The sequence below is a fragment of the Vidua chalybeata genome, chromosome 3 (genome assembly GCF_026979565.1).
Source record: "Vidua chalybeata isolate OUT-0048 chromosome 3, bVidCha1 merged haplotype, whole genome shotgun sequence".
Taxonomy (NCBI): Eukaryota; Metazoa; Chordata; class Aves; order Passeriformes; family Viduidae; genus Vidua; species Vidua chalybeata.
In genome coordinates, this window is record NC_071532.1 from 66,174,969 (window position 1) to 66,200,725 (window position 25,757).

Below are 25,757 nucleotides of genomic sequence, written 5' to 3' on the forward strand. Positions count from 1 at the left end.
CTTCCTTATTGAGCAATTAATTTAGTTTTGCCTACTATTTCACAAATGTCAGGGGATAAAGTTGAGAACAAGTGGTTGTTGTATTTGCATCAAGAACTGAGGACTAAAGAGGGCTAAAATGAGGGCACCAATTTTTGTGCAAAATTGGTAGTGTACAGAATTGATTTCCAGATTAATGTTTGCATTGATTTGAATACAGAGCTAATTTTACTTTTTCATTTACTGATTTGATTTGAATCCCCTCCCAACAGAATAAGAGTGCAGATTTAAAGTCTTGTCTTCTTTGACTGATCTCTGTGACTGTCCTTGAAAGTCCTTCTTTATTCTGACTATGACTGTACCCTTTTCCTCTGGGAAACACATATTTTCCTGTAACTCTAAACTAGTAGGAGATAAGTGTCAAGAAAACTTGGATGTTTAAATCAAAATTGATTTACCCATCTAAGACAACAGCTATTTCATACTGGTATGGGCCAGCCTATGGAAATTTTGAAAAATTAATAACCAGAGAAATCTGTCTAAAATATTCTCAATGTGTTTCATCCAAATAATACTAATTTTATCCACTTAAAACAGTGTTGAATAAACTTTAGTTCAGTCATAGAAAAGAAACCAATGTTCTTGCTTAATAAAGTGATAGCAAACACATTTAATATGAGCATGTACTCATTTACTATGCATTATTTTAATATTACTTGTATCTATGTGTGTAGAAAATTAGAAATCTAATCCAGAAAAACCCAGAGAAGATGAAACAACATTTTGCTTTGTGTTACATCAGTTCCACACTACTGAAGAATCCATTTTATTCAGGGAGAATCCCCATGAAAGCAATGAAGGCAGTCAACGGGATGCTTTACACAAGTGGGAAGACTCTGATCATGCGTGTCTAAAATGTGCCATAGAAAAGACATAATTGCCCATTTTATGGCATGTTGGACTTCACACAGAGTCTACTTCTAGTAAAGATCATTTCTAAGGAATCACCTCCAATAAATGAATCCTCCAGGCTCTTGTTTTCAATGTTGTGCACTTCTTTGGTGTGAAAACTTCTGTGGAGGCTTCATGAGCTAAAAATTCTCTGAGGTGGTATGCTGAGACTCTAGGAAACAAAACTGATAATGTTGTGCCTCCTGGGCATCTGTACTTCCTCCCTTCTATAGCCAAAAATCAATATGTGATGATGTGGTTTTAGAAGGCCCACTGTAAGCAAGTGGCTATTAAAATGGCATTAATCGTGCCTTAGGCAGATTGGTATTTGTTAAGCATATGGATAGTATTATTAGCATGACGTATGCCTGGCATCTGAGTAACAGTCATCAGTATTTCTGAGCAGGAGGTGCCTACTTCATGGGTCAGTTCTCTGGTGAAATATATAGAGAGTTACATTGAAACTAAATAATTGCTCTACCCAGTGCAATTTGGAGAAACTACTTGGTCCCTACACCTTCCACGTAACCCTGAAATTGAAGGAAAAGCTGCAGTTAGCTGAGGGGGTCTACTGAACAAAAGGTGATGAGGGTGCCTTCATCACGCAAATAAAAACATGCGACAGCACCACACCTGTGCTGTGATAAATTGCCCAATAGGTGTTTGTCAGTGGCTCCACAGGCTGTGTTCTATGTGTTTTGAAACTAAATCTTTCTTCCTCCTATTGACTTCTTGCCCTCTGGTACATTGAGTTGGCTGCCTGAGACGCTTTCACTAAGTACAAAGTCAATTGACTGTAAGTAGTGATGAAGAAAATGTTGTGTGATTAATATTACAGTTCAAGCTCCTCTGATCAGTCACAGAAAGAGCAGTCAAATAAACTCAACTTCATTTCAGAGAATTACACACTGTTAATGGTAGAGAGTCTGCCTGGAGCCCAAAGCGGGAAAACAAGCCACTTGAGGCAAATCTCTCTTCTTTTACATAGAACAAACTGGTTGAGCAGTGTTAAAAGCTGCTTATTGATTTGTGCCCAGTCTGAAAGCCATGCAGTGATGTAAATGAAAATGTGTCAAGAGTCAATATTGATTTTTTTTCTTTTTCTTCTTCTCTTTTTTTTAAAGCAAGGCCACCCCACATGGGAAATGCTGTTAGCTATACCACTAGGCTTGTCAGTAAGTGAAGTAAAATCCTTTTCCACAACACTACATATGTCCAGAAATCAAATTTACTTCTTTTACTGAGGTAATATGGACAGTATGCTGAGAGCAGCTATGTTCACAAAACTTGATTTTTTGAGAAAATTGTTAAGTGAAGAAAATGAAATGACAGAGAAGAAATCAAATCTTAGAGAAGATAAATTTGCTGGGCTGAGCTTGCAGTCTAATACTTGCATAGTAGACCAATTTTTTTGTTTTTACATCTTTGCTTGAAATAGATTTGTGTAGCAATATAAATTATATTCAGCGAGAGCCAAGGACAAGGAAAGGGTAGAAAGGGAATCCTGTTGTCCCTAGAGAGGTGTGCACTCAGCTGGAGGAAACCTGGCAAGAGTTCCCTTTAGAAAGAGGGTGTTCGCAGGTACAAGACCTACAAGAGCCTCTCTTTCACGTGAAGACTAGCAGAAAAGAAATGGATGATCCCCGAAGGGTAATCCAAATACATTAATTGTTGACTTCACACCATGTTTAGTGAGGGATATACAAAGCAGTTTAAGAAAATATAGCCAGCAGTTGCCTATGTTTTCTCCCCTGAAGAATCAGATGCAAACTGTAATAACTACTGTGCTCAAAATCAGTGCTATACCTTTTTCTATTAGATTAGAAACTGCAACCAGGCTCTTTTAAGTAAAATTTCTACCTTGTTAACTCTTAGCAAGTAATATTCTTCCAAGTCTTTGACAAAAGCTCCTTCCCTGTAGCCAAGATAATCTTTTTTCAATCTGTGCCACAGAATCTGGCAACTAATTTCTTACACTTCAATTAGAGGTGACAAGTGGATGTGGCAGACAGCCCATTGCAGCTCTGATCTTCTAAGAATGAACAGCTATCCACAAGGGAGGGTCATATTTAGTGTGAAGTAAGACTTGTGAGATGTTTTTTTTACTTTACTGGCACTTTTAAGTGTTTTGGATACTTCCACAGCTCCTGGCTTTTCTTCCTGGGCAGAAGAAACATGCTTCATTTATGGCAGTGGCTCTCTTCATTCATCCATCTCTGCTTGCCTCTTTCCATGAAAGAGAAACATTTCTCCCCATGAGAAATCATCACCTCAACTATAGTCTTTCTGGTGTGACAAAAGAACTATATCAAACTAAAAATAAATAAACAGAGAAATTAAATTCTAACTCGGAGAAGAAACAGAGTAAGTATCACAGATGCAAAATGGCAGTCTTCCAGCTACTGGCAGAAAAAGGTGCCCCAAACTAACTGATGGCAAATCAAAAGTGCAACTCCAAACATATTAAGTGTGTGGAAATGCTCCTATCAATTTCATGTTGCTAAGGTTCAGCTGATTAAAATAGAAGTTCATTTTTAAGCTCCAGCAAATTGAATTTGGGCTTCTATTAAAGGCTGCAACTGTTATAAATGTTATAAATGGATGCCTGAGCTGATGAACTGAAAGTTGTTCAGTGAGAGACGTACACATGGCTCACACTTTATTTTTCATCAACTCAGACAGGTTTTTGATCCTTTTATCTGCTTTTTTTTTCTCTTTTTTTTTTAACATTTTGTTGCCAAGCAGAATGATAACTATAATGTAATATTTTTTTTGTTTGTTTTTTTTTTCAGAAACACAAGGGTAATAACATCTTCTGTATAAACTAAATGTAATTTGTCACAAATCTGGAAAATAAGGTGATATTGATGTTGTTCATGCATTCTGCCTGCTTTGTCAGGCAGCTTGCTTTCAATTTTGTGTTATAACCATTCAAATTTATTATTATTAAAATTCAGGCAGAGGGAGACAGAAGAAGATATAAAAGTATTCTACTGCTCTGCTATGTTCTGTACATAATGTGCAGAGATAGTCACTCAGTGGAGTTTCATAACAGAAGAAACTAACAAGAAATATGAAAGTCAAAAGACTTACAAAATGGATATATTTTACCAATCTGTTTTAAAAATGTATGACTGGGAGTGATCTGGCATTAACTACTTTCCAAATATTTTACTTGTTTCACAATAATGTTCTCTGTGAAAATGATTTTATTTTGTCAACGCCACAATTTCTAGTGCTGTCTCACACTTTTCTATTCTGGGAAGAACAAGGAATACGAGTGTCTTCAGCCAACCTTGGAAACACCTACTTCTTTTGTACACTTTAAGAATACAGGCGAGGGGCTGTAAGTTATACCCTCTTAGGTTCTCTGGCATTTGGAAGATAGGTACTGACATGATTTAGCTCTCATCTCCCTGGCTCCCAACTCCCTGGTGTGGTGCTCCACCTTGGATTGTGCAGGAACCACCAGAACTAATAAGGAATGAAATAAGTGGGAAAGAAGCATCTGCCTCTGGCCAGACAAACATCTTTCTCTTGACATCCTTGACCATAAACCCTGCTTTACAGATTGGTGCCAAGCCTTCTTTCTGTATTTTATGAATCAGATGTTATTTCTCATTTTTCCTTGATATTTCTTTCATTCATCCATTCATTCATTCACCTGGTGTGAATAGAGGCTTGTGATTAATTATTTGGTCTGGAGCAAGGACTTGAATCTTGATAGCCTAGCTGAGTGACCTTCTTGTTGGCAGTAATTAACCACAGCCTTAGACATGTTCTGAAGGCACTTCTCTGAACCTGCATTAGTAGAAAAATGGGTAGAGAGTTGTCTTGTTTGAGAATTCAGCTTTAGGAACTGGGGATATTTTGTTTGTGCTAGGACTCACCTGAGGTGCCACCAGTTTTCTTTAAGCCTACCCAAAGACAAGCACTGTCACAGTTGTGGCATCTCCTCCAACCCATGAAAGGAGAAGTCAGTCTAACACCAGTACAGCATAAAAGCAACAGTTGTAGCTGAATTCTGCCTGAGCTTTCTGAGATGTTATTTGGCTTTTTGGGGTATTTGTCAAGACAGTGACCTGACCACATGATGACCTACCAGCCACTCAATATCAGAAGCTGCCCCAGTGGAGACGCAAACCGCAGCAAACAAGGGAAGATGTCTTTTCCTGGGAGTCCTGCTGGAAGGACCAGTCACCTGGAAGGTGAGGGCTTGCATGCTTCACCAGGCAGGGCACAGGGAAGAACTCAGAGCAGTCACTGGTTTAAATGGCAAGTAGTTTTTGAAGCAAAGAGCAGCAAACAGTCCTCTTTCCCAGCTGAATGCCCTAATTGCTGCCCTATGGCCGTGCTCTGTCCTGCTCTCAGTTCCAAGGAATCCTTAATTATTTAATGTAAAACAAAAGAGCTTTCTCAGGAGCTGCACAAAGTGCCCTGTCCATCTCTCTGTCTCTGGGTACTGGCATATGCATGTGCATACATAAATAACCAGCACACAGAGGAAGAGGTTGCAATTCTCTTGGGAGGTGAGATATGTGAGTTTGAATCCTCTTAGGCTGGAGGGCAAGGGAGGATTAATTTTGTTTTGTTCATAGTCTTATACTAGAGGATGATTTCAACAGGGGTCTTGAAGGAGGGTTAGTACAGTGACCTTGGGAATGCTCTATGTCTAGTAGTATTTTGTCAAACACTAAATTGTTTAACAGAATAAAGGATGATAAGTAGGGGAAAAGAGGCAAATCAATTTATCTCAAAATTGTATTGGATAAATTAATCATTTAAATGATCCCATCTGGGGGCTTTATAAGATGCACACTTTTATGTGTAAGCCACTTGTCTTTTTTACAGATTAAATGCTTTGAAGTCAGTATAATGATTTGTTCCATTTCTCAGCACTGAACACAGAGGGTAGACATGATAGCTTTTCTGTTTTTTTTTTTTTTTTTTGGATGAATCTTTTTGAAATATCTCCATTATGCAAAAAAGAAAAGATGAAATAATAGTATGGATGAAATAGTAGCTGTCCATTTTCTCTGAGAAATCTCTGTGACAAACAATATAAATAAACCTATAGCTTAATGTTTTCTTTGTTTCTTCAGGTGATACATTCAGGGGTAAATTCAGAGTGTAAAAGAAGAGTCTTTGCATGAGTTTCAGAAAATAGCATAGTATGTGACTCACATAAAAAGAAAGAGGGGGGAAAAATTACTCATTTTCCACTCTCTAACCCAACACATTAACCTTCTTTAACACTTTCAAGGAGATGTTTCTGTCCTCTTGAATTCAACACAAACTCCTTAGTCATGTACCTGGAAGAGGGAGGAGTCTGAGTCCCATTGCTTCAGGAGTGGGACAGACTGGGGAGATGGAAAGGGAAGTCTTGTGTTTTGTTTAGAAGAAAAGGAGACAGATATATGGAAGCAAATATTGTGTGAATAGGAATATAGATCATACATTCAAAAGCCTTTAGAAATCCAGTCCTCTTTCCTTTTCCCTCTATCCATCCCATGAAATTATTCTGGCTTTGATCCCATCCCTCTCACTCTTTCTTCAGTGGCACAGAGGTATGTGACCCTGAAAGGTATCAATTGACATTTCCTTTCCTGCCTAACTCAGATCAGGAGAAGGAACTGTTTGAAAAATAATGGTTATTAAATGGATTTTTAATATAAGCTCAGTATTTTTTGTGAGTGTTCATGACAAAAGAATTTAACCTGCCTGATTACTTAGAAAAAAAGAGCAAATAAATGTAGGCTGTAAACAAGTTAAAATGTGATTTCTAATTTATTGTAGTGCTTAGGAGCATATTTTAACTCAATTTGCCACACTCTCCATGATTACTGTAGACTTGTCAGTGAGAAAAAATCTTTGCAGTGAACTACTTGGATCCTTGCCCTTAAATAAAGCATTTTTTTAATGTCTTCTAATCAAGGATATTGTTTACAGGGCAGATAACTGTTAAGTCTTCTTTCCATTATTGACTGCATGATTTGTTTCCTTTTGCAACTGCATTTAGATGTGCTAAAACCTCTCTTGGCTGTTTCTCATCTTCTCAGTGCCTTGTTCCAGTATGTAATTGCAGCTCAGTTGTAGCAGAAGAGCTGAGTATGGATCTCAAGGTACTGGTCACCTATTCCAAATAGCTGTGGCACTTGTTTTTGCTGTTTGTTTTCTGCTCTGTAACAGAGCATCAAAACATGCTTAGAGAATAGTGTATTATTGGATACTGGTATAAAGACTTCATCAGCCTAATGGAACAATTAACTCAACCATTCTGCTGCACTTGATCTGCAGAATTTTGCTTTAAGATTAGAGTGATAAGGTGAAGATTAACACCTCTGGGTCAGTGAGGCTGATGAGACATGATTTATTAATCCTCAAAGAAAACCTTAATTGGACGCTGGAGCATGTCTTCTTCATTGTTAAACTCTGCCAATTCCCTGGAGAGTTAGGAGAGATGGTGAGGATGATAGACTTACTCTAATTAGATGCACCAAAACTAAAGTAATGATTTTTTCCCCTGGGAACACCATGTGTTATTTTATCCAAATAAATCACTGCTGATATTTATGAACACCTGAGAAACATCCCCTGCACATGGTCATTGACTACTCAAACATAACTTATAGAAGAGAGCTGCAGAGCAGGATTCATAAGAATCCTTTGATTTAGAGGAACTGTCTTAAATCCTGGCCTTCAGAGCACAGAGAATTTACTGTGCAAGCAGGTTAATGATCAGGTTGATTTATCCTTATTTTTTTACCGACCATTACTCATTCTTTCATCATGTTCTTTCCATTAAGAGGCACTGATTTATAGGAGGAAGCACTCCTCTAAGGAGTTTGGTAGGTTTTGAAACTAAGTCTGTGAAATACTTTTTTTTTAAAAAAAGAAATGTCTTTTTTGCAGGCAGTATAATAAATAGGTTCATTATAATGCAGCACACAGCTAAGGACAAGAGAAAAGTCCATAGGCATACCATGCTAGCTGCTGTACCTCAGGCTCAGGAAACTGAGCTTTATGACTTGAGGATTCATTAAGACGCTTGGTGTAGTGCAACCCTGATGAAATAAGTTAGCAGTCTCATTAGGGGGTTGGAGCAATCATTTGGAAAAAAGCCTTCTTTGCTGCATTTGTTTACTCTGTCATAGGAAGCATGTCCTCAGTCAACTGGGATAATCATTGTCAGCATTTTACATAGTTACAAAGCAAGCTAATAAGCCAGATTGTCAAATTATGTCAATCATGTCTAAACATCAACAAACAAATTGCTCTATGCAGATGGGAAATTTGTGAGAAAGCTTAAATATTCAGTTCAATGGGAACAGTGCACACTGCGAGGTCATGGTTTAAGACTGATATCTGGAAGAAAGTGATTTTCCAGAATGTGGCTCTTCTGTCTCTATGAAATTGGTGAGGCTTTTGACATTTAGGGCACTGACTGAGGAGATACTTGTATCATTAAGCATTGCATCCTGCTTTTGCTACCCTGACACTGTAGACACCATATTATCACACTGATATATTAGTTGTCTTCTTCTTGTCTCTGCTGAAGTCCTCAGGTTTTATTGCAGCTTCACACCCAGACTGACTTGCAAAGGCTCTAGCCAAAGAAGAGATGAGATCTGAGGAGTCAGAATTTTTTCTGCTATAAAAAGAAGAAAATTTTATGTATTCCTATTCATCCCCATTGGGGTTTGGAGTCAACTTTTAGCCCAGCAATCCTGATGTCAGCTTTCTGAGTGACAAGTGCTTTTGGCACTTGTCATCCTTGCACCAGACACCACTCTAGGGGGAAGGGCCCTGTTTGTGGCTGGTAGTTGCTGAGTGCTTGTGTGATTTCACCCTTGTCTAGGGTGATACCTAAGGGACAAAAGAATGACGAGTTTAAAAATGCTATAAAGCTTTCAGAGTGCTTAAATAGACTGAAGTGAAGATTGCACCAAAAAAGTAAGATAAAAAGATGTTAATCTGTAGAAAGAGCAAAGGATCTATTAAATTAATCAATAGGTCTTTTACAGTGGCAAATATGATTTAGTTAAAGAAAACAGAGAGAGTGTAAGAAGAATATAATGAGTTTTCTACTTCTCCTAAAAGCAAGGGTTGAGAAGAGCAGTTATTGACTGACAAGTATGTTCTTCAAAGAGGAAAATCACATTCTGGAAGGTGAGACTGAGAGTTGCACTGAAGTTAGAGAATGTTTGCACTGTTGTATCCCTCAGGAGCATGGCCTTCAACTCAGAGTGTTCACCTGGTTAGGAACACTGGAACATAACACACCGAAGCCAGTTTCTGTCCTCCTATTTAGAAGGAAATAGCAAGAAGGAGACATACATTGATTCTCCAGCAAATTTAACTGTGCTTTGGCAGCATGAAGAATAATGATAAGTAAATAAAATGTACATTGTAGACAGGGACATCTGACCAGGGTCCCAGGTAATGTGACCATTATTGTACATACCAGTCCATTAGCTAAGTCCCGAAGGGTTTGTTATTGGTTCTGCCCAAGAGAAATCTGATTTTCCAGTCTCAGCTAAATGCAGAATTATTTGTTTGGGGCTTCTTTACTAATATAACGTGTCTTTAACCAAAGTCTTTGTGTTCTGATACTGAACCCCATCATTTTTATGGTTATTCCATATTGATGAATGATTGACTCAATATTGACCTGTTTTTCCAAAGGCTCACTCAGAGACATGTTTACCTGCATCGCTGTTGTATGTCATGTGGTATTGAATTCCTCTGATCCATGGTTGTTATCATTTGGGATTCCTTCATTCATCCTTCATAGTACAGAGTCCTTAGTCCACATTATATTCTTTCCTTACAAAACTTTTCAAAATACAGTCATAATCTACCCAGAGTCCAGGAATTTGGCAACTTAGACTTTTGTAATAGCTTTTCCTTGTAGCATCAAAGATTTAACTCCAATATCATTAGTTATACTATTGTAACTTCCCAAGACTGTTAATGTCACAGTCTGAATGAAGGTGCTCCACAGAATGCCCCTCCTCCTAATTCTGAATGTTCATGACCAATTGTAGGTAGCTGCTATTCAACAACTATTCCCTGAAAGCTGAGCGAGAGGAAAGCCAGAAGCACTAAATTAAACTATTAATATAACACACAGAAGGGAGGGGGTGAACAAACTCAACTGTGTCATGCCCCATTTGGCTGGAGTGCTGATGTTATTGGTTTAAAACTTGACCAACCCTCTCGGCTCTTTAGCACCCATAAATGTTATGTTGGAGCCTGATTCTCAAAGAGAGGGAACCAGGGAAAACTTAATCTGCCATCATGAAGAGAGGTGATGATATTTTCTTTTCTCAGTGTGAAGCAGCCTTGGCTGAGCAGGAATTTAGGAGGCCCATGGGGTCTGTATGTGCTAGCAGGCACAGAGGTTCATTTTAACTTCATCTGGCCTTTTGGGAGAGAATAAATACATAGAGCATCTTTCTTTCCACCTAGCTTCATAATAAACTTCCAGAGGAACGTGAGCTTGACAAATCTCACCGTAAAATTTTAATTTAAATAGATCTTCCATTTAAAAAGTTAATTCCACTTTAAAAAAAAGAAACCTTCTCAGTTCCACTTGAATCTCAGTCCCCCTAAAAAGACAAGCATCAGTAAGCTGTTGAATCTTGTGAAGAAAACACACACATACCAACTGATTGATTTTAAAATGCAATCAATTAGAAATCACAGCTGACTTTTTTGATTGGAACTTAATTTGATCTGGAATGGGTTTGTGTCCTTGCCTACTATTAATTAGCAGTAATAATAGTATTGTTCTTCTATGGGAATTTGAAACAGATCTGCCCTCCTATAAGGCAGATGGTTGGTACAGCTCAAAGCACTCTGAGTCACAGCGGAGGTCTCAGCTCCATTACTCCTGTTAGCTGGCAAGGGAAGGCTTTTGTGGAAGAAAATGGTTATACTGAACAAAGGAAGAAGTTGAACGAGTTTGTCTTTTCAAAGTTGCAACCTGAGAGACATTTACAAGCAGGAGAGGCTGCAGCATTCTCACAGCATTGCATCTATCAAGGCTTGGACGTGGGGCACTGCAGGGAAACGTGTAGGAATGCAGCAAGATAGTGGCTAGAGCCTGCTCTAGAATTCCAGGTGTTAAACTGGTGTGAAATATCTGATCCACATTTCTATCTAAAGCATTAAGCCAGACCTTCCTTGGCCAAAAGCAAACTCAATTGCATTATCTTGTGTTTGTTCAAGGGATAAGCCCAGCAGCTGTTCTTGTTGTGTAACATTTATATCTTTACAGAGGCTGCAATAACAGATATAACATTTGCAGAGGCTCCAAGTGCCAGGGCTGGCACCTTCAGTGACCTTGGAAGGAGCAGGATGCTCAGCCCTGTGCAGAGCCATCTCTCACTGACTGGAGACAACTGGAGGGGTGACTTAATTTTTCTTTCTTTTACATTTACACTGCAGACTAAACACTAGTAATTTTTAAGTATTTCATTAATATTCAGCTTACAGACTTAATTTCAAAGCAAATATTTGATATTTTAATAGATGGACAAAAACTCTTAACATTCCTAGAGATAAAAGAGAGTTTTTTTACTTTCTTTTTTTTTTTTTTTTTTTTTTTTTTTTTTTTTTTTTTTTTTTTTTTTTTTGCCTGGTGCATCAAAGGGTACAAACACATTCGTACATCTGGTTTCTCCAACAGACCTTGCTAGAGCTATGGGTATTTAGGATAAAGAGTGCGAATGTACATGCAGTGATGGTATATTTTTAGTCAGCCTTGTTCTTCACAAAGCAGTGTGAATAAAGCCTGAAGCTCGGCACTGTGTAAACTGATGTGGAGTGGCATCTTCTGGGGTAAGTTAGGCAGAATGAGGCCTAGTGCCAGTTTTTATGTAGTAACAGCCTAAGAGTCCATGTTGAAATCCATGACCTGCAGATATAAATAGCACAGGGAGCCCCTAGGGATCTCAAGGTGGGCAGGTGCAGGGAAATGCCCTCTCCCTGGGTCTTACCATCTGTATAGCTTGTCCCTTGTGGCCCAGGAGTGTGGGTGGATTGGGCAGGAGTCTCACATCTTCTCCATAGGACAGGCTTCCTATCAGCAGGAAACTGGGCAGAAGCAGGGAGCAGCAGGGAGCAGTCACTCCATAGCAGGGAATCAGCAGGACACCTGTACTTGCCTGAATGCCTTGCTCCAGGAGTCACAGCACGACTGTGGGAAGGGTTCCTATGATACGGGATAGTTTGATAAATCTGCTGTTGCTGATACTATTTTGGCCTGTTTTCTGCAGGTTTAGCTGGTGAAGATACTGAAACAACCCCTGTCAGAGACAAAAAAAACAAAAAAACATACTTCTACAAACACAAAGAGGAAGGGCAAAATGGAAAACAAAGTTCTCTGCATATATTAAACTTCTACTCCATGGCACTTTTTTTTTACTTACTACATACATGTGCTTTATAAAACAGAATTTAGTGACTTCCTTCCTTCACCTAATACAGTCTGTTAGGCAACTATTAAATAGACAGCATTAATTTGGAGGTAAGAGGTGCTTTATCTCATTCTGCACTCTGCAGAAGTCTAGTTTTGTTGATAATAACAACATGGACACTGGCATCATCACACCTGCTTGGATTCTTAGTCGTGATCTGTACCACAGAACTACTAAATACATTAAATTTAATCAAACACAGAAGAATAAAAGTGCCTGCCATTCTCAAGAATGAGAATTGCTTAAGAAAGTAATACAGGACATTAGTATATTAATGCACATAAACCCCACAAATATAGTTAGAAACAAGTAAAGTGGTTAGTTAGCAGCAGGAATGTTCATAGAGCCATGAGAGAAGAATCTTCAAAGACCGAAGGATTAAAGTTAACCTGCAGAGAGGACAGAAATTTGAAAGACATCTGTGAATTAATCCATGGCTAACATTAGCAAAATAGAGTTAGGTTATACTGCAATGCTTTTTCCTTAATCTAGGCTATGATCTTGTATTTGCAGAAAATGGGGTCTGTTGCAGAGATGCCAGAAGCCAGATTGTTTGCCTGAGTGGCTGTCAGCACAGGGGAAGGACTTGTGGCACTGCCATCCATCCTCCATCCTGACAGGGGCCTCAGGTGGAGATGTGCCACTGCCCTGAAGCACAGACAGCTCCATCATAGTGTCTCCCAGCCAGCTGTTCAGTATGGTTACCTCCTCACAGGCTGGGACTATTGACCAGGTATCACCAGGTCCTCTTTGCACAAGGTGAGCCAAGCTGGACAGAAATGACCACAAGCCCACTCCCACTAAAACATCCTCATTTTCTGCAAGAGGGCTTCAGTCAAGGAGCCCTGAGGAGGGGCTGGAAAGGGATGCACTGCAGTGGTGCTTTCCAGCAGAAGTAAAATTATTTTGGACTGGTGTAATTGAGTCTGCTCTTGTATCAAACAGTGAGGATAAAGTTTTTCACCAGGCTGTGATCTGGCTCCAGTGCATTATCACTTTCTTTTACGTGTAAAGCTACCTATATAAATTGTTAAATGGGAATTTTCCTGGTAACCTGCTACCTGGTAATTATATCAGCAGAGCAGGGTGAGAGATGGCAGGAAAGAGTGTAAGTCTGTTATGGGAACACCAAAGGTGGAAGTCAATCATAACAAACATTTCTTAAGAACCCATTGCACATTTAGGTGTGGGAAAGGACTAGTCTCTGCTTTATACATGGTAAGGGGAAGTAATTGAGAAGGTGTTCCATTCAGATATTATTGCAGCTGGGAAGTTATGAGACAGCCTCAAAAATTAACTTGAAGGTAACAGACTTAAAATATATAAAAAAAGATCCTTCTCTGAATTTAACCAGCAAAGCATATAATTCACTACACTCTAATGGTGTTGAAGAATTTATTTCCTATTCTTTCTTCCATGAGAGAGAGAAAGAGAGACAGAGACAGAGAAGAAAATAGAAATATTTCTTAAATTAACTTTATTTACATCCTCTTGTGAAGTGGCAGGATGAAAACAGTAATTAGGATTCAAGGTCAAAAGGAATTCTGTCCACATCTCAGTCCTTTTCACATAATTTTGAAGAATGAGAGCTGAATAGAGGAAGAATGAACTGATTTCTTTTAAGTTTAGTCATTGCAAATGCAAAATGAATATCGTTCTGCAGATATGGTGCCAGAGGACAATGCAAGCTAACAAAATAATGGTAGTCCAAATAAATAATTTATGCACCATATCAAAAACTGAATGAGATAAAGACATAGAGAACACATTTGAAAATTTGGAAATTGCTCAAAGCTTTTCCTGCAGTGTTTCCCAAGAGGATGAGCATGGAGGACTAATAAACTCTGTGACTGTGTATAATTCATAAACTTTCCCTCATTTTTTGATTTTCAGTAGTTACAGTTTATAGCTAACAAAGGAACAGAGTGGAAAAATCCTGGTGAGAGCTGAGAGAACATAAACCAGCTGATTCCTCCACTTAGTCTATTCATAAAGGGCATCTGTTCTCATCCCAAACTGCACATATATTTGCCATTAAACTTAGTACATTGAGAACAGAAAAAGAAGCCTTCTACTCACATCCCTATGTCTACTTTATATTTATATTTTTATGACAGCTATTGCAATGTGAGATTATAACACAAAAAGCCATTTCCAGGTGATTTGTTTTAAAATTATTCTATTGTGGCTGTTGGTTAATATTCAGACTGGACTTCTTAGGGATTCATTCAATGACAGCAGAGCAAACTCAGAGCAAACTAGTGAATGCTATCAGAAGGCAATGGCGTGTTTCTGGATGAATTACATGGAATGAGACCTCCCCCACCCACAGCCACATTGGAAAGATGTTTCTAAGTTAAAGAAATCTAAAAGTTACATTCAGATAAGTTTTGCCTTGAAATTATTTTGATAGTCGCAGACATGTGAAGTCACATTCTGAAGAGATACGGTGGCCAAAAGGGTTGTTTTCAACTCTGCATGCCAGCAAATTGTAACATATTTTATGGCACAGCACAATTCAGTTACACAACCAATATTTTTTTTTATATAAGATTCCTTGAAGTTTTAAATTTTTAACCAAAAGCAGAAGACAGTGTCCTGTAGCTTCCTGAGGGAAACCCTCTGCCTCCTACTCTGAGTACACAAGCAGATTTGAGCTGAGCCCAGCACATTACTCAGCTGCATGACAAGTTCCATGCTGCTGGGAGGCTGAAAGGGCCCCCAGCCTCTGCTGCCATATGTCAGAGCAAGCAGCATCTGTCCTGAGCCATCACAGCAGAAGCCAGTGGAACACCAGAGCAGGAATTTCCACGTGGTTTCCGCCATCCCCAAACACATAAATAAACCATACAACCATACCATACATCAGGGCACCTCTGCAGATCTCTTGTTTGTGGGTAAATGAGGAAGAAGATCACTACTGTCAGCAAGCTACAGAAGTGACTGAGGGGCAGCTACCCTTTGGTGATCCCCTCTACTCTGAGCCCAACAAAAGGGATCCATTCTCCCAGTTCCTCCCTGCCTGTCCTGCCTGCCTCTGAGAGCCTGTTGAGTGTTATATGAATGTTGTTTACTTCATTAATTTCCTCTTGCCATCAATTGATGAATAAATTATTCATAAGTAAATTTATAAATTATTCTACCAGTTCTATTGATGATTGAATAATATTGACCAAATAAATTATTCACTCTTCTTTTTCCCCACCAAATGACAAATAAATTATTTGTGAGTATTGTTTTCTTCATTATTAGATCAACTCTTCCATCTGTTGAGACATTCATAAGATGCCACTCTGATAGCTATACAATTTGTAAGCAGGACCCTTTAGGAACTATGCTTTCATGGACAAACAGAACTAATTTAACTTTATTGTATACTGATATGGCAGTTGCTTTAAATATAAGGTCCTTTAGAGCATGAGGATTTTTTTTGTATTTTTCACATCCAAGTAAACAAAATGCTGAGATATTCTGGGGTTAATTCTCATCCACCAAGATATTTTTGAATTGTGCAGCTAATTTTACAGTTTTCCATATTTGGACTTAATAGTTAGGGTTGAGGTTCCAGCCATCCCTTGATCTCAAAAGATATCAGGTTGTAGGTTCTGTAAATGAGCATCAGGAGCAAAGCCAAACCAGAAATAACTTGACTAATTACCATTACAAATGTGAACTGCATAGGCCAGTTATTTCAAGTTCCTGGATAGACTACATGAGTTTTCCATCTAGTTAGATCCATGCCTTCTGTCTCTTTCATTGATTCACCAGTAACTATGTGGCAAACAAGTGACAGCCTCTTCTAGTGGCAGCATTTCTAGCATATTTTACCAGCCAGGCAAAATATGTCTATATCCAAAAATATGAACAGACCATGTGGTTATGATGGGTCAGGGAAAAAAATAAAATTAATTTTGAAAAATGCATCTCTAGGAAAGAGATACTATGTCACAAGCACCCACAAAGAAAGGATTAGAGCCCCTCTATTCCATGAAGCCCAAGGTAAATTTAGTTCTTCAAGACAATCAAGCTGCATTAACATGAAATCAGTATAAGGATCATGAATAATATGCTGAAAAGTATTCTCTAAGAAGTTGCTCAGAAAGAGACAGAGAGAGGAGGCATCTCATGCCAGCAGAGGAGCAGCCCTTCAATAATTTTCCTGGTGTGAGTGCCAGCAAAGATCAGAAGGACACACCTCTCTGCTGGCACTTGCTTGAGTCTGACACCTACTAGTAAAGTATGTGCAAAGATGTTTCAGTTGACTTTTTACGTTATTTTTTTAGAATTTAAAACCATGAATCAGGCATATTTGCCAGGCTGAGTACATGTAAGCGAATGAACAGAGACCCAAGCTACAGCTCAGGCTGCCCAAGGAGAGGAAGATGAATGAATGGTCTGTGCCAGTACAAGAGGACTGTGTAGTGACCAGAGAGCTCATTTATGGGGAACTCTCAGCACTGGGCACTGGGCTGGGCAGCTCTATAACACCATAACATGTAACAGCTCTGTCTTCTTGTTTCTCCTTTCTTTTCCACCCAAATGATCTGTGATGTGTCATTCAGATCAATACAGCAGTGTAATGTTGGCCCTTAGAACACGTGCATAGCATAAAATCCCAGCTCCTTCATTTTCAGAGAAAGCTGTTAATAGGTCTGCCTCTCTCACTGAGGCACACTAACAAGTTCTTGTCTAAACTGTCATTAATGTTTTCACATAGATTTCCACATAAAAATTGGCAGCACTTCTAAGGGAAGTGTTGTGGTCAGGACTTACAGGGGAAGCACTGAGACTTTGCATTCTGAAAAATAACGCACCGATCTCCAGGGTCAAGTTTTTAAATTCCATTTGTTCCTGTTCTTCCAGCAGAAGCCCTATGGGATATCCAGACATAGAAATAGACAAAAAGGTATAACAAAGAAAATGGGAAGATGGTAAAAGTGTGCCTAGACAGAAGTGTATTGAGGGAGCTGGAATGGAAGAATGCCCTTTGCAGCACAGTTCAGAATGGATATGAATGAAGGACAGTTACATTGCTCAAGGGCAAAGGAAAGACCACTTCAGTAGTTGGGATAAAATGGTGAAGGGAACACATGGGAAAAACTTAGACTTATATAGGTGGGTAATGGACTGAATCTTTGGGACAATTATGACAAAGAAGTTATGAAATTTAGCCTGCATACAGAGAGCAGTCTGAGCTGATTATGTTTCAGATTAAGGGTCTGAGTAAAAGACAGAGATGCTACCAATCAGAACAAAGGTAGGTGCTCCATATCAGACAGTGTGATGTCTAGTCATCAGCAATGGGATAGTTCAGACTATGAGTTTGAATAAGAGAAAAGAGATGAGTAAGTGTACTATATAAAGATATGTGCTGCACAGAGGCATGGGGGGGTACTCTCATGAAATGGTATTTTTTCTCATTGCGGGGTAGAAGCCAGGAGCAAAAGTCTATGAGGTGGATTTACTGTAAATGCAGTGTGCCATCAAAATATATTTGCAGCTCGGTTAAGTTTTTACTGTTAGTTTTCCCATCAATGCTTTTGACTCCTAGTAATGTTCTGAATTTAGTTCCATTTTCCTGCTTTTCTGAAGGGAAGTCACCAGAAAACAGAGCCACAAGAAGCTGCAGAAGGCCACATAGATTTTGCCTTATATCTAAGAGAAATTGAATTTAAATTATCCACCAGTTTCAATTAATTAAGGAACATTCAAACAGCCTTTCATATGTCTTATTTTAGATGTGATATTGTTTGGGAAAGGGTTATTTTTCCAAGAGAAAAGAAAAAGGAGCAATAGTCTCTGGATGTGATTCTAAGTAGTGGAAAAGAACATTTCAAAATTACTAGTATGTGACAAAAGGTAATTTTATTTCACACTAAATCATATTAAGCAATAACTCTCTGCCTTCTTATCCTGCTCAATGCAGTGAAACTGTTCATGATGAGGACTGGACCCTAAAAGAAGGACAAAATAAGAAAGCTCTGGATATCTACCTGCTTACCTTTTCTCAGAAGACTCATCATCTTCTTTAAGTCTTTCCCAGAGTTGAAAAGCAAACTGTTTATTCCTAGCATGACACTACTATTGGCCTCCCTTTATGATTTCTCTTATAGCTTTTGCAGTCATTGCTTCCTTCTTCCATGTCACTGAATTTTTTCCTCAACTTCCTTTTTCCTGTATTATTGTTGTTTTTGGTTACAGTTGTTTTGATGCCATCTTGAAGAAACAAGGCTGGTATTGTCTTTTAAAGACTGTGAAATTAGTATGCATTATAATTTATCTATAACAATAACTGCATTTCCACAGATTTTCTATCTCAGTGTCATCAGCTCTACCATTCCTGAGAAATGGAGCAGACAAGAAAGGTGATCATTTCAGGAAGGTGATCATTTCAGAAGAAAAGGAGGGAAGTAACTGGGGAAGTACCATTAATCCACAGAAAAGGGCCAACCCTATCAGATTAATCTCATGCTCTATGAAGAGCAGTATTAGGTAATATACTCAGGATACTGGCAAGAAGACAGGCATCTGTATTTTGGACTAATGAAGTTCTATTAAGATCTATGTGCTTGGAAATGCTCCTGGAGCACTGTAGCTAAGCGTGGATCATGGCAACCCAGCCATCATTCAGCAGAACGCGGCCGCCCGCCTCACCAGCTCGGATACAATAAGGCAGTTTTCCTAAGCAGATGTGCCTGAGACCTCAAGGGCATCAAAGCGCCTGAGATTCCTAACTGCTCTGACAATCTGGCAGCAGATCTGTTTGGCACAGGGCACTACAAAGTTAATAGCAAGCTTTTGAGTTGTTTCTCTCTTTCCAACACCATATTGCTCAATGTTTTTCAGTGAGATGCAAAAAAAAAAAAAAAAAAAAAAAAAAAAAAAAAAAAAAAAAAAAAAAAGGGAAGGGTCAGGCTGAGAAAGGAGTGTGATAAAGAGCTGGTTATGGCCTTCTGTACTGCTGTCACTTGAACAGCAGCTTCCTAGAGATAGAACGATTATGAGTAGATGAGTACTTCAATGTGTCTGGAGTGAAATGTCCTGTGAACAGTGGACTAAATAAATAGTCATTACCACTCTATAGACTCCAGAGAACACAGATATCTGGCTACCCAAGCCAGCCCCGATGGGGGATTTTGAGTCACAAATACTCTTTCAGCACTGATACTGTGCTAACTTCTGAAAAATGAACATATGTTTTCTTATCTAGTATCCACATACAGATGCTGATTTTGTGGGTGGTCTCAGAGCCTAGCAGCTTTTCTGAAGAAAGGCTTTCACCACTTCTTTACACAAGGAACTGGCTTCAAGGGCAGCTTAAAGGCAGTCCTAAATCTCAAAACTCTGCAACAGCATACAAAAGAAAAAAAAAAAGGGTATTTTTAGGTTATTGTCACAGCTGTGGCATAACAGTATAGGAAATCTTTATGTTGGAGTTTATCTGTATTGTTTATTGTTTTCCATCAGCTTTGCTGACATTTTCTCCACTCTTTCAGTCAATATGAGTCATGAGGAGAAAAGGACAGGTCTAGTACACAGGGACACTTATATGAATCTGTGAACTTCTTCCATGTTATATTTCCTTCTTTTCTTTCTTTGAAACCTGAGTTGAGCAAGTGTGCATTAATCTTACTTCATTCCATCTCAGTCTCATGCGGTAGAGAAAAAATTGAAAACTGTGATTACTCATGAGAATTATATTTCTTTCTTATATTGAAATATGAACCATTAAGGAAAAATTAAAAAAAAAATCCAAGTTCCTTTTCTGCAGGGTCAGCACTTTATCATTCCCTAAAATAAATGGTATTTTCAAATCTTTCAGTTCCTATTATCCATTTTATTTTACTGTGTCAAAAAAGGGAAGCATTTTGTCTCTTCTTAGACTGTACAATGCTATTAGGAATGAAAATCCTCTCTCAAATGAAAAATCATGTTCTGTTTTATCATGAACATTCTAGTTCTTTAACACTGCTCATGTGGTGCAATAGTTCTGTTGCAATTAAGGAAGCCACCGAAGCACAGGCTACTGGGGAAAAAGTACAGCAGCACTGTGTCTTTTCCTTGCCACTAGCCCAGACCTTCCTTAGGAGTGAGACAGAAAAAAGGGAGTGGGAAGGACCTGGAGGAGAAGAAGTAGCAGTAACATGATGACTCTTCCAGGCAGACCATGACTAAGACCATGAGCTGGGGAGAATGCACACAGTTTGAGGCATAAATTCTCTCCTTTCCCAATCACCATATGATTTCATACCCCAGAAAAATTCTAAGTGCTTGATTTGTATGAATTTTAGTGACAGTGAGAAATGGAAGAAACTGTGGTTAATATTCAAGAGACATAATGCAAACATGCCCAGTGATAAGTTCCCTGACTTGTTTCCTATCACTGTATTTAAATCTCCTATAAACTCAAAGATCTTTCGGCAGTGTATGACAACAAATATTTGTTGGTCAACAGCTGACCCCTGCTGGTATGAAAAATTATAAAAAAATAAACACAGCAAACAATAAATTCTAACAAAAACCACATCCTACTTGTTATTTTTCCAGCCCCCTTTGTGCATATTTGCCTTTGGTTTGTACTTCATTTTGATTAATTATGTAACTCCATCAGGACTGTATCTCTTCAGCCTGTTTGCAAAAAAGAAAGGAAGTTGTTCTTGTTGTTTCTTATATTTCCATCCATAATCAGCCACATGCTATTCATTTATCTATAACATCTTCTCATGTCTGCTCCATGTGTCCAAAAATTTCCCTTTGATCATTTGTAAACAAGTTCCTGGCAATTTCTGGTTTCATTGTCTGTTTATTTGGAATAAGTGATTATAGCAGCAGATTCTCTTTTCTGTGCTTCTGCACAATTCAGATTTTTACCAGTAATGCCACCATTACTGGTATGCTTCTTCTCCTGTTTTCTCCTACTCATTTGACTTTGACCTAACGTGAACCAAAACCTAACTTTTACAACAGTTCACAAAAAAATTACATTATTTGTCCAGCATACCCACTATCTACCTTTATCCATGATCCCTTCATCTTGTCAGGAACAGTCCCTCTATTTTTCAGTTGGTATTATCATCAGAGTTCTACACAGTTGTACTGTCTTCTCTTGGCAATTCACTCAATAACCCTGGTCCTCTCACCAGTAAAATGGGAATGTAGGGAAAGGGGTTAAATGAGGCATTCACATCAATACACTGGTAAGGCCACTTTCTCATATTTCTTTATTGAACTGTACCACGTCAGTCTAACAATTCAGATCAGACGTACATCTGAAATCACAAACCACATTTTACTTTTAATTTACACAGAATTTACAAACCACATTTTTAAATATACACGATGTTTCACACATTTCTAGAAATCATGCATTCAATTTGTGTTGCTCTTTGTGCATTATGACTCTCTCAGATAGCCAGGAATGAACTTTCTTGTATGCATATTTAATTTACTTGTCCAAGACAGATATTTCTAATGTAAGCCCACTGGAGCTGTGCAACAATGTGCTGTCATCTCTTTGGGTGGGAGGTTCTACATTCAGCATTCAACTACTGGGAAAGTTCTGCCTGGGAAACTTTCTCCCAGCCCTCCTCCCACTGGTCAGCAGCTTTTGTGACAGTTCAGCTCTTGTCCCTAAAAGAGAGCAAAATTTTTTAACACCCTTATTTGCCTCAAATAACTGCTAAAAGTCTTGTCACTTTGGATTACATTTTATCTTGCCTTCCAGCTTCTTGTAAAGTTTAAAAGTATGCATTCCTTACAGAAAACTTTGTGCACATGGTAATACTTCCCAGAATTTTAATTTCAACCTTTTCATTTCTTCTTTCCATTTCATTTAAGTGTTGCCATGTTAGTCTCCAGCAACATTTTCGCCTAAGGGACCTTCACCTTAATCACATTCTGGTTGTATTAACTCTGTTAAATGTTTTTTCAATCCTCTCCTCTGGAACACAGAGCTGTCTCAGTACATCCATTGCAAGGTGTAGCCTTTTCTGGAGTCAAGATATTATTTTTCCATGTTTTTTTCAGGAAAAAATTAGCATCAAGGGAAAGTTTTATAGAGACCATCTCTCTGGAATAAAACTCTTTCCATGGCCTTTAAATTATATGCTAAAAACGAAAACAAAAATGAAACAAACAAATACATAACGTCATCATTACATTTCTAGTGTGTGCTTAATACTTGTCATTCTGTGGAAAGTTTTCTGTACTTAGGTACGTGCAAATATAAAACTGGAACTGGTTTGGGCTTTTTTTGGTTGATTGATTTGCTTGATTTGCTTTGTTTGTGTTTGTTTTGTGGTTTGATTGGTTGGTTGTTTTTTTGTATTGACTCTAATTTCAAACATTAATATTGAGGTCATGAGGCCTTGTGGAATATATTTCAGGAAACAGCTTGTCATTAATTTGATTTTGTTGTGGCCTGATGACCGCCACAGCCTCACTAAGGCTTGCAGGCAGGATTGAAGTGGGGTCCAAGAGCCTGTATAAAGAGGAACACATGGAAAACACTTTAGTTTGATGTATAGAGGGCTGTATATGTATATGTTTCCTGAGAGACAAAGTTCATTTTTGTAGCACTGAAGTGAAACCTTCATTTAGAGGGAGCAGCACTGAAAGATTTAAAACCTCGTACCTATGAAAATTCATCTTCTTCTTCATATCCTTCTCTTTCATGTTTTTAAATTAAATTGTTAAAAGAGTAATTAGCAGTAACATAATCGACACAGAGGTGCAGCATCTGTGCATTTTTCTTAATAGTTCAACTTTGCCTACATATTTTCTGCGTTGTTCAATGTATAGAATTCCTCATTTATACATGATTTTTTATGGAAAAAAAAGGTATATTATAAAAAGGCAAAAGTTTACAATGAAGTTAAAACACTAGAAAGAAATTATTTCAGACTGAATCTCACTGGTGCTGCAGGTTTTCTCTGTGACCTTGAGCAAATCACTTAATCTCTGCTCCTTATTTATTTCTTAAAGGATGGTAATACTTGTTCTGTCTCTCTATTTACATTGCAAACTGCTTTTACTCTGTGTTTTATATTATTCTTGTTGCAATAAAGAATAAGAATTCTTATTATAGACTTGTTTTTATCTATGTAAAAAGCAATATATTATGTATGATTAGTTATCCTGCATGATAGGTTGTCCTGAGCTGTGACCTGGCCGTAAAAGGAGTTATTATTATTGCACCAGAAGTGTTTTAGAGACCAAGTGAGACTCCAAACTTCAGCGTTGCATGGCTCTGTTATCAAAAGATGGTGGGTTGAAATTAGAAAGCTTTCTCTATAACAGTAAAATAAATGTGCTTCAGAATGGCTCTTCAACCACGCTTGAAGAAAACCAGTTTGGAATGACCTGCACCTGCACCTTTAAACCCAGCCAGCCCTGACGCAGGCAGGCTACATGAGTGCTGCCTGCTGGGAAAGGCTTCCAGCTTGTATTATCTTCCTGACTGTTTCCTGGATTTTTAAGTGAGCTTTCTGGGCCAAAAATTTAACATCATGGGCAGAAATGGAAAAAGATATTTCCAGAAATGGAAAGATGTTTTTAGGCTGTGTTTAGCAGTGGCCAGCCAAACCTTGCAATCTCACCAAAAATTCTGCCTGTGTATATAGTTTCATGCTTATAATAATGTATCCTAGTCTTGCTTTATGTAAATCCTAAGGCTGGAAAAGAAGAAAATGTGCTGCAGAAGAAGCTTTGCTGCAGTAAAACTTTAAAAACTTGACATCAAAAATTGTTCATAATAAGTCCAGCCAAAATTTGGAAAAAAAAGTTTTTGTTCAAACTACTCCATAATACAGTAAATATTCCCCGATAAAGGGAATGAGACTTTGGATCAGTATTTCAGATGATTACAATTTATGTGTATGATTTTTGTATCATTTGGTGATGAAAGCATTCTTTTACGTAGGTAGGTAGGTAGATGGTATGGCTTTACCCCTCCTGAATCAGTGAAATTATTGAAACTTTATTCTCCTGCATATCTACAAGAAAGCTCAGAACTGGTACAGAATGAAGAACCATATCATCTTTGACTGTGTTCTGAAAGGAGGAGCTGATCTTTCTCCTCAGTTCATGTAAGAACATATTAGGAATCCAAGTTTGATTCTTCTAAAGAGATCTGCACAGATCACACATGTAATCCAGTCCAGAATATAAATTTAATGTTTAAGGAAGAGTCAAACTAAAGACAAGCAGTTTTACTCAGCACTTCTTTCTGCCTTGGCTAGGAATCTCCTGCTTAAATCGTCTTGGCATAAGGTCATGTTTTTTTACTCCTGACTGCCTCAATAACTATAGTATTTGAAGCAATGCTCAAGTATAGGACTTAGATGGTCTCTGAAGCACATCAGAAAAAGAAATTTAAATATATGCTTTAGTATTGCTAAAAACTGGGGATGTAGGCATGCTTGTTTCAAAGGTGAAAGTTGGTGTCCCATCAGGTCTTGAGGTGACAGTCCAGGCTGGTGTCATGCAGGTGAGAAGCTTAAGTGGCTCTCCACAGAACAGACCAGACTTATGCCCAGCACAGGCACAGTTGATAGAATACACTGATGCTGAAAAATCATTATTGCGCCCACCCCAGCTACCTGCTTCTCAGTTCTGTCATAATTGACTTGCTGGCATGAATCAGGACATCTTTCTTAGATTTCTCTCCAGCATGCACTCTAATAATCATAGAGATAGTGTAAATGTGCCTCCATAAACTGTACACAGGACCTGCAAGTCTAACTCATGGTTACTGCAGCTTTACTTTACATCAGGGCATTTAAATCTCTGTTTAAATCTAAATCTGTCTGATTCCAAAAGGCTTAAAATATAAACATATTTACCTAAGAATATATCCTATTACAGTATAAGTTTCTACAGTAAAGACCTACGTTGTGGCTATCCAACAGCCTTAGTAATGGTGGATGCAGCTGAACTATCACTTCCAGAATTATCATCCTACCCCAGATACATTGTCATGTGGGACTGAAAAATGGTAGCAAAAATAAAAAGGAAGTTTAACTACTTATTTTGCAGTTTTGCAAAGATTTTGCAAGTGTGGCTTAATCAGCTGCAACACCTGATTAAACATTACCCTGTACATACTATGCTTTCTGATGAGTGTTTTATGTGTTCTTGTCTCTGCAGACTGAAGAAGTCCTGAAGATTGATGGAGGGCCATGCTATTCAAACAGCAGGCGTTGCTGAGACAGAAGCTCTTTGTGCTAGGCAGCCTTGCTATTGGAAGTCTCCTATATCTAGTTGCCAGAGTTGGGAGTTTGGATAGGTAAGTCATTAAGTAGCTGCTCTCTTATGTAGAATGGGCTAAGATTGTCTGAGTTTTTG

General features: G+C 38.3%; 1 protein-coding gene across 4 annotated transcripts in view; it reads left to right on the forward strand.

Moving 5' to 3' along the window:
* HS3ST5 (heparan sulfate-glucosamine 3-sulfotransferase 5) overlaps positions 1-25,757 on the forward strand; it is a 193,062-nt gene that overhangs the window by 160,460 nt on the left and 6,845 nt on the right. For all 4 annotated transcript variants that reach the window (XM_053939587.1, XM_053939586.1, XM_053939588.1 and 1 more), the window contains one exon: positions 25,560-25,698. In XM_053939587.1, the coding sequence (XP_053795562.1) occupies positions 25,592-25,698 (107 nt within the window). In that variant the 5' untranslated portion in view covers positions 25,560-25,591. The remainder of the gene's footprint in view (positions 1-25,559; positions 25,699-25,757) is intronic.